The sequence below is a fragment of the Zerene cesonia genome, unplaced genomic scaffold, assembly GCF_012273895.1.
Source record: "Zerene cesonia ecotype Mississippi unplaced genomic scaffold, Zerene_cesonia_1.1 Zces_u007, whole genome shotgun sequence".
Classification (NCBI taxonomy): domain Eukaryota; kingdom Metazoa; phylum Arthropoda; class Insecta; order Lepidoptera; family Pieridae; genus Zerene; species Zerene cesonia.
Genome location: NW_024045137.1, coordinates 9,093 through 18,726, shown reverse-complemented (window position 1 = coordinate 18,726; position 9,634 = coordinate 9,093). Strand labels below are relative to the sequence as shown.

General features: G+C 41.1%; 1 protein-coding gene across 2 annotated transcripts in view; it reads left to right on the top strand.

The window, feature by feature from the left end:
- The window catches only part of LOC119839031 (protein slit), a 43,376-nt gene that overhangs the window by 25,311 nt on the left and 8,431 nt on the right, over nucleotides 1–9,634 (top strand). For both annotated transcript variants that reach the window (XM_038365202.1, XM_038365201.1), the window contains 17 exons: nucleotides 306–377; nucleotides 1,322–1,393; nucleotides 2,080–2,151; nucleotides 2,526–2,689; nucleotides 3,149–3,305; nucleotides 3,530–3,621; nucleotides 4,175–4,301; nucleotides 4,869–4,940; nucleotides 5,198–5,358; nucleotides 5,550–5,679; nucleotides 6,103–6,280; nucleotides 6,828–6,937; nucleotides 7,454–7,620; nucleotides 8,055–8,268; nucleotides 8,491–8,630; nucleotides 8,841–9,010; nucleotides 9,442–9,609. In XM_038365202.1, coding sequence (XP_038221130.1) covers nucleotides 306–377; nucleotides 1,322–1,393; nucleotides 2,080–2,151; nucleotides 2,526–2,689; nucleotides 3,149–3,305; nucleotides 3,530–3,621; nucleotides 4,175–4,301; nucleotides 4,869–4,940; nucleotides 5,198–5,358; nucleotides 5,550–5,679; nucleotides 6,103–6,280; nucleotides 6,828–6,937; nucleotides 7,454–7,620; nucleotides 8,055–8,268; nucleotides 8,491–8,630; nucleotides 8,841–9,010; nucleotides 9,442–9,609 — 2,266 coding nt within the window. The remainder of the gene's footprint in view (nucleotides 1–305; nucleotides 378–1,321; nucleotides 1,394–2,079; nucleotides 2,152–2,525; nucleotides 2,690–3,148; nucleotides 3,306–3,529; nucleotides 3,622–4,174; nucleotides 4,302–4,868; nucleotides 4,941–5,197; nucleotides 5,359–5,549; nucleotides 5,680–6,102; nucleotides 6,281–6,827; nucleotides 6,938–7,453; nucleotides 7,621–8,054; nucleotides 8,269–8,490; nucleotides 8,631–8,840; nucleotides 9,011–9,441; nucleotides 9,610–9,634) is intronic.

Sequence of the window (9,634 nt, the reverse complement as noted above, 5' to 3'; positions counted from 1 at the left end):
TGACAGATTCGAAATTCAAATGTAATATTTTTTTATAATTAAGTGTAACAGTATTTATGGCCAGACTAAGTATATTTCCACTGCTGGGACACAGACCTCCTATGAGGGCTGTTGTGTCTTATGGCTGTGAAATGGTCCAGGCTTTAGCCATGAGTCAGCCGACCCATGACGCTGTTGATTCTGCCATTCTAAAGAGTCACTGCAATAAAAAAAACGGTCAACGTCTGATCCATGAACGTGCGATATTTTTTAAATTTATTGTTGTAGCGGAAATGAAATTACCTCTCTTGTTCTTTGTTTTTCAGAGTGCTGTACGGAAATAAGATAAAAGACCTGCCGTCCGGAATATTCCACGGCCTCACGTCGTTGCAGTTATTGTGAGTATTACATTTTTGTGCCTTGTTAAGCAAATGTACTCAAACTCACATTCATTCACTTACTCAAACTCAAACTCAAAACTCGGCTGCATGATACATTTTAATTTCAACTAGCTGCACGCCCCGGCTCCGCTCGGGTAGTCATTTATCGTAATTGAAATAATATAAACGATACTGTCTTAAGTTAGATCAAACTGCTCATTGTTTGAAAATTTAATAAAAATCGTTCGAGTAGCTCAGGAGTCCATTGCGGACAAAGTTACACGTAATTTATATATATGAAGACTAGCTGACCTGGCAAACGCTGACCGCCTTACTCTTATCATTTAGAGATTATGAAAAATAAATAAGAGCTCATTCTCAGACCTACCCGATATGCATCCAAAATTTCATAAAATCGGTCTAGCCGTTTCGGAGAAGTATGGTAACTAATATTGTGACGCGTAATTTATACATACGAGTATTAAGATAATACACAACCCGATAGCTTTATAAGAAGCTATTCATCCGTCACCACGAAACGAAAGGCGAGATTTTTCTTTTTTTTTTTTTTTTTTTTTTTTTTATGTCATAGCGGGCAGCTGAGCTGGTGGTTCGCCTGATGGTAAGCGATCACCACCGCCCATAAACATTCGCAAAGGTAGTACCTCTGTGAATGTGCTGCCCGCTTTTATGGGGTAAGGTAGAAGGAAAGGATTGACGACTGGAAAGAGGGAATGGACTAGGACGGGTGAGGAAAAGGAAACGGGCCTCCGGCGCCCCCACTCACCGTACGAAACACAGTGGCATGCCACTATTTCACGCCGGTTTTCTGTGGGGGTGTGGTACTTCCCCGGTGCGAGCTGGCCCAATTCGTGCCGAAGCGTGCTCGACTCCCACAATAAAATTTCTGATAATAATTTGTAATTCATATCTTATCCAAGTGCATATTTGTTATATTCCAGGTTGCTAAACTCGAACGAGATCACGTGCGTGCGGAAGGACACATTCCGTGATCTGCAGAGCTTGAAGTTATTGTAAGTGGCCACTAGTACATTATTTAATAGTAAAATCTTTATTTATCGATTTGTTATATTAACATGTCGTATGAGACTTCAATACTGAACTAAATACTTCTGTTTAGTTGTATTGTATCACTACATAGTAGAAAGCAAAGTCGCTTCCCGCGTCTGCCGCTATGTATATCTACTTATCTTCAAAACTACACAGGGAATTTTGATGGGATTTTATTAATAGATAGATTGATTCAAGAGAAAGGTTTATACGTATAATACCATCCTTTAAACTACTCAGAATTTAACACGTGCGAAGCTGCGGACAAAAGTTACTATATGTGAATTCAACTTAGCTTAAAGTTCTCGGTTAACCCATCCCAAGTCGCGTGTGGATACAGGTTTTTGTTAAACCATCCATGTACCCAATATGGCTGTGCAGACATATGTTATATATTATTTTCTTGTGTTTAATTTTACGCGAGTATTACACATTTATAAATTAAAAACTTTTTAAGGGATTTTAAACACGATTTATTCATATATATTATTAACTCGACGTTTCGAACATTTTACAGCGAGCGTGGTAACGGGGAGACTGGAACGTCGGGTTAGTAATATAATGAATAAATCGCGTTTAAAATCCGTTAAAAAGTTTTTAATTTCTAAATACTATATATATATTTTATTTATTTATTTCTTAATTTCAGATCGCTATACGACAACAACATTCGTACTCTACCGAACGGAACCTTCGACGCTCTCACCGGCATACAGACTCTGTGAGTGGATATACAAATTTCATTATGATAAGATATGATTTAAGTTTTTATGCAGTTTGTCAATGTATTATAGCATTCTACTAGTTGAACCCTTTCATTTGATAAACATGTAGGAGTTTAAAAATATGTTTAATTCAACATTTTTTCTCTAACGAATTTTCGTCAAACGTAGTTCAAACACTCCCGACTAATGCATCTTCCAAACAAAACAAATCTAAGATGTGTGTGTGTGTGCGTGTTTGTTTATCTGTTCATGTTATCGTACCTCAACGGCCATTTTGGTTTATTATTTAAACAACACCCCATCGCTATTGCATCGGGAATGCAAAGCTACAAATGAGAAGCTAACCTAACAAACCCGTGGGTGGTGGCAGGCACCTGGGCCGCAACCCGTTCTCGTGCGACTGCGCGCTGCGTTGGCTGGCGCGCTACCTGCGCCGCAACCCCATCGAGACGTCCGGCGCCAAGTGCGACGCGCCCAAGCGCGTGGCGCGCAAGCGCATCGACGCGCTGCGCGAGGACAGCTTCAAGTGCAAACGTGAGCTTCCCCACACTGCCTGACTGACGTCTGGTTTATACTAGCAGTTGTATCAGTTCATGTGTCTCAAAATATTTCCTTCTTCATTAAGACTGAAGATCGATTCAAATTTTTTTTTAATAATTGTTTAGGCAACGTTTATTAAAAAATTATTATGCCTGCTTTTCTGATTTCAACCTGTCTCATTAATTAAATAAAGAGCCAATTAAAACCAATTAACACAAACTAAAAAAATATTCTTTACTAAGCATTCTTAATGATCCGAGAAAATTATGTCTAATGGAATCAAGACGAACCAGAATGAAATTTTTAACACAAACTTTATTGCATTTTAACTTTCTAGATTCTCTTAGTGAAATAAATTTTCAGTTACATAATCAAGTGTCGAACCGCCGGGTTTTGAAATCGAAATCGCTACGGTTTAATAAATATTGAGCGTTTATAAACGCGTATCCGCAGCGGGCGAGGAGGCGGCGGAGGCGTGCGGCGACGAGCCGCCGTGCCCCGCGCCGTGCGCGTGCGCGCGCGGCAGCTGGGGCCGCGGCCTGCGCGTGTCGTGCGCGCGCGCCGCCCTCGCGCACATCCCGCGCGACCTGCCGCTCGACACGCACGCGCTGTGAGTGTATCACACTAGTATTATAAATGAGACAGTTTGTTTGTTTGGATGTTTGTCCACGCTGAAACTACTCAACGAATTTTGATGAAATTTGGTATACAGACAGCTGACTTTTTGTTCTGTTTGTAAAGAAAATAAAAATAATCAATGTCACTTCCAAAGTAAAGTTAATTTGTTCCCTGAACATTATATTCTGAATTCATAAATATACCTTTTTGTTTCAGCATAATGCCAGACAATGCTCTCGGTCAAATTAAGTCCGACGGTTTCCTGGGCCGCTTACCGGACCTCACAAAGTTGGATTTTAGGAACAGTGGTAAGATGTCGTGTGGATTTTCATTGTGTTTTTTTAAGTTTGCCCATAAACTGACTTCTAATACTAACTTCACTTCCAGCCATGTTTGTGGGTTAAATAGTATTTTGCAATAGCTTGTATAAATATAGTAATAAGAATTAATTGCTCATATATAGATTGCTATTAATTATCTCAATAAACGGCGTGGGGTGTCCCTTAGGCACATAAAACCGAAAGAGTACAAGAAATTCGTTTGCTGACGCGGGATCAGTGGTGGCCGAGAGGCTAGGCGTTGCTAAAACAAAAAACACCTCCCGCCTCGTGGTCAAAATTTTTCTATTCTTTCAAATTATAATGTTTGGGGCCAAATTGTTAACAAAACACGTGGCTTGATGCAATCACTTTTATTGTCCGTAGCAAACTGACAAGCGTTGACACATGATTTTAGTCCTACCCGCATGTATACATTACACAAATATTCTCAAATGTGTTCAGTTTTGTTTCAAAGCCGCAAGCATCTCCAAACGCAATCAAATTATATTACAGAAGTCTAAGTAATTCGAATATTATTCAGGTATATCGATAATAGAAGACAACGCATTCGACGGCGCTGCTAACATCCAGGAACTGCTGTTGGACTCCAACCTGCTGGAGACGGTGACCGACAAAATGTTCTTCGGCCTTCACAGCTTGACCATATTGTGCGTACTTCATGGGTTTGAACTGTTTTTTAAAATCCAATTTCATTTATTTGTTATTTGAACACGTACATTTATTTATTAATGAATAATTTCCAACAATGAATACATATAAGATTTTTGTAAAGCTTGCTACGAATACATAAGATGTTGTCTTATAAATATCAGGTTGCAGTGGTCTATATTAAATATTGTTATTAAATAAGGTTATTAAATAAGATTATTAATTTCACATTGACAATTATTATTAACATCACTTTATATACAATTGATACATTACAAAAAGAACGTTATTATTTCAATTGATTATAAATACATTGCAGTCCCATTCAAATAGGATTATCATTAACTACAATATATTTTTCAGCCCTATGAAGATCATTACATTAAGTCATTTATTAGCTGATTTTTGTTACATTCTTTCGGTAGCTTACACGAATTTTTCAAACAATTTTTTTGCGAAATAGGAGAATATGACAGAGGCGCAATCTCAACTAACTCACAGTTACTATATACTCGTAATACAACAGACAACTGGCTATGTTTACTTTATAACACTGTTCCTTGCAGGTCTCTGGCTGATAATAAAATCCGATGCATCGCTCCAGGATCTTTCGACCATCTTAGCATGCTGTCCACGCTGTAAGTATGAGTTCTGTGACAGTTTCTACGATCATAGAAATGTAGCTCTAGCTGTATGTAATGGGTCTGCTCATTTACCCTTCGATAACAAAAAAAAAATAGTAAAAAAAATGATATTAAAACAGTTTATTGTGATAACACTGCTTTATACAATAAATAAATTAATTATGTTGGTAAAACTATAATAATAAATTAAAACAAATGGAAAAAAGGGCGTATTTTACTCATAACATTCGTTGCAACCCTTTGTAACGCAGGACGCTGTCGGGCAACCCGCTGGAGTGCACGTGCCACACGTCGTGGCTGGCGGGCTGGCTGCGCGCGCGCCGCCTCGCGCCCGCCACCGCGTGCGCGCGCCCCGACGCTCTCGCGCGCACGCTGCTCGCGCACCTCGAGCTCGCCGACTTTAAGTGTACCCGTAAGATATTTCCTCCATTTCTTTTTCATAATTACCATTAACATTCATGAAATTTTCTGTTACTAAAACTTTATTATCGTCCCTTGATATTTATGGTCGAGATCTATTCACTCTGTCTGTTATTAATGTAATCAGTGATTAACAAAATGTTTTAAAGCCCAAAAATAAAAGATTTAAACGCCATTTAACAGCGGAAGACGCAGGCTGCCTGCCGGCGGACTACTGCCCCGAGCGGTGCACGTGCGCGGGCAGCGTGGTGCGCTGCGCGCGCGCGCGCCTCGACGCGCTGCCCGCTCGCATCCCGCCCTACACCACCGAGCTGTGAGTGCATATTTTATAATTGACTAGCAGTCCGCCCCGACTTCGCCCGTAAAAATTTATAAATGAAATAAAATAAAATAAAAAAAACGCATGGATTCTTGTAAAACCCATAATTTTTCAAACCTCTCTCGTACACTTAAGGTTGTGCCGTAACAGCTGTACATTTTTTATCCCGTCTTTCCATTGCATAAAATTATGTTTTCTCGTAATAAAATTTGCATCCCATCTAAGAGTTTTATTAATCAAGTCTTTAATTAACACTGCAAATACTAGTCCCTTGCTTTCTTTGTTTGTTTGTTGCGAAGAATGTTACAAACTAGGTGGAGGCTAAAAAATCAAAGACAGAATCTAGTCACTAGACTCTCTGCATCTAGTATTTGGTGGAATACCGAGGTTTGAACGTTTCCGTACAATTACCTCCAGGTACCTTGAGTCGAACGAGATCACCAGCATATCATCAGAACAGATCCGGCACCTGACGCAGCTGACGCGGCTGGATCTCTCCAACAACAAGATCAGCGTGCTCTCCAACAACACCTTCGAGGGGCTCACCAAGCTGTCCACCCTCATCGTGAGCTACAACCGGCTGAGATGCGTTCAGGTAAATGCTGCAAACTCGTCGTCGTTTCATGCGCCTCGTCAGATGTGATCCGAAACAAATCTATGAGGTTGACTCATATCTTTAACAAGCTGTGCCCCTCGGCTTTACCCGCGTAGCACATGCTGTTAAATAGCCAATAGCCTTCCCTAATAAATGGGCTATCTAACACTGAAACAATTTTTCAAATCAGACCAGAAGTTCCTGAGTTTAGTGCGTTCAAACAAACGAAGAAACTCTCCAGCTTTATAATATTAGTATAGATAAAAAAGCTTTATCAAATGTACAAATAACACTTAATTTTTAGTTTTATAGCATTGAAATGCTTAATGAATGAGAAATTTTAAATGAATAGAAAAAAGTAATACTTTTTAAGCAATTATCGGTGTTTCTTTATTCAATTTCTGAAGAGCAAGTTAGTGGAGTCGAAGTAATTGCGATGTAAAAGGAAGAGAATAGTTGGTTAAAAATTAATTTGTAACGTGAACTCTATAACATGCTAACTAAGAATCTCTAACTAATTATGGGCCTTTATTATATTTGCTTTCAGCGAGACGCTCTGAAAGGTCTGACGCAGTTGCGAGTGCTCTCGCTTCACGGGAACAACATATCGATGCTGGCTGACGGCGTCTTCCGAGACCTGGAGTCCATATCCCACGTGTAAGTGTGCAAGACGTAGTACGCTCTATGGAAGTAATATCCAGGGATATATTGTAGAAATATATAGGGAGTTTTAGTAGAATAACATAGTAAAACATGTATGAGAAATGGGCATGCGAGAGGCTTGTACATAAATTATGATTTGGGGTTACCAATAAAATCTCTGTATTTGGAATTCATCAACTTTTCGATACTGAGGCTCTTTGAATAACATATAACGTTCAATCTAGTCACTACCCAAGATGTTATACACGCATCTGGAATAGTCAATACAGTCTCCTATAAACACATCGAATTGCAACCGAGTGACTGTTCTATGAATATAACAAATGTGAAAGTCTGTGTTTGTTTAACTTTGCTTCACATCGCCCTGGGCAAACCACCAGATTAGTTGCCCGCTATAAAAAAAAATAATTTAGGAGGTTAGAGAGTGGTATAGGCGGTGTAATGACGCGCGAAGCCGCGGGCAAAGCTAGTGGGTCGCTATAGCGTGAGGTTGTGGTGTGGGTGTCGCAGCGCGCTGGGCTCAAACCCGCTGTACTGCGACTGCGCGCTGCGCTGGCTGGCGGCCTGGGTGCAGCGCGGCGAGTTCGTGGAGCCGGGCATCGCGCGCTGCGCCGCGCCGCCGCGCATGCGGGACAAGCTGCTGCTCAGCACGCACCCCGCCGCCTTCTCGTGCGCAGGTCGGTGCTTTTTGCTTTTTCAATATATTCAGTTTTTCATTCATCGTTCTAAACTGTCGTAATCCAAATGACGTCATTCATATAAAAAATTAAAAAAAAATAAAATATTTTTTGTGCTAAATTAAATAAAAAAATACTATTTGTACTGTAACATATCTGTAAATATCATAGTTATGGAGACGTCAGACTTTTTGTTGTTGTAACTGGTAATATGTATGACGCCATCGCACCATTTTTTGTTCTAATTTATTCTCTCAAGATATGCAATAAAAGCATTTTCTGTGGTTTCCTGATCTTAAAAGAAATAAAATCTTGTTAACTGCATTAAGTTTAGTAAAATTATTCTTTAATTTTTCTTTTAATAGCATTCAAATGATTTACGCTCTTTTATCATGAAAACAAACTAAATTAAATTATTACTATGTTACCTACAGGAGAGCCGCCGGCGGACATAGTGTCGAAATGCAACAAGTGCTACCGCAACCCGTGCGCCAACGGCGGCGAGTGCGCGCCCACCGCTGGCGGCGGATTCCGCTGCGCGTGCGCGCGCGGTTACCATGGCGACACGTGCCAGCACCAGATCGACGCGTGCTACGGCTCGCCCTGCGCCTACGGCACCTGCCAGCTGCTGGAGGAGGGCCGCTTCCAGTGAGTTTCCCTCATCATTTTGTCATGTTTTTCATGGAACGCGAACCCTCATACTGCAGACTCTGATCCTCCATTCTTAAAACTGATCCCCAAGATAGTGCACTAAAAAAATAAAAGACTGATCCCTAAAAGGACCTAGATCCTTGATGTAAAATCTGCTTTAGCAAGCGTATAGTATGGCAGTCGTAAATAAATACTAATTGAACATAATCCTGGTGCCAGCTGCTCGTGCCTGGCCGGCTACACGGGCGTGCGCTGCGAGGCCAACATCGACGACTGCGTGTCGCACCGCTGCCAGAACAACGCCACCTGCGTGGACCACCTCGAGAGCTACACCTGCAAGTGTGCCCCGGGCTTTATGGGTAAGTATACGTCTGTGACATACTCATCCCAATCTCTTTACATCCTACTAATCGATAAATACAAAACAAACATTATTTGTGTACATTTTAGTGTGATACTATTTTTCTAAATATTTCTTGTTGTATTTATATTTGTATGTCTTTTTTAGTTTAAATTAACAATACAATAAGCATTCAGACAGATATGAAAATAAATGTGATTGTTTGCAGGCGAATTCTGCGAGAAGAAGATCCCGTTCTGCACGGCGGAGTTCAACCCGTGCGCGAACGGCGGCGCGTGCGTGGACCACACCAGCCACTACACGTGCTCCTGCCCGCGGGGCTACTCGGGGCAGAACTGCACCGTCAACGTCGATGACTGCATCAACCACATGTGTCAGGTATAGCATTTCGGGATCATGCTCTTTGGACTTTCTATCTAAATAAAGAGAAATATATCGCCAAATGATTTGCTTAGCGTAAAACTTGAGAAGGGCCCCATCAATCTTTTGTTTTTATTAAGACACAAGGAAGGTTCTTATGGAGAGATAAGATATAACGGGTGAAGCCGGAGTGGACCGCTAGTATTTGTTAAAAATAAAAAACGTATTTACTTTGTTCATATATTCTATTGAAATTATTAACAAACATGATATGTTACGAATTAAGAACTTGAATCATTCAAAAATAAGTTTGACGGATAGCTCATTGAGAAGATAAATTATTGCAGTAGTAGTTTTCGTGAAAGAAAATGTAAATAGTAAATGTTACAACATCGTTTACATCAACGATGGTATACGTCGTATTAACAAACAGTATATGTTAACACCAGAACGGCGCGACGTGCGTGGACGGGCTGGACGAGTACCGGTGCGCGTGCGCGGCCGGCTACGCGGGCCGCTACTGCGAGGCGGCGCCGCACGCCGCGCTCGGCACCTCGCCCTGCGCGCACCACGACTGCGTGCACGGCGTGTGCTACCTGCCCGCGCTCGCGCTGCAGGTACGCGCCGGGGCGCACACACACA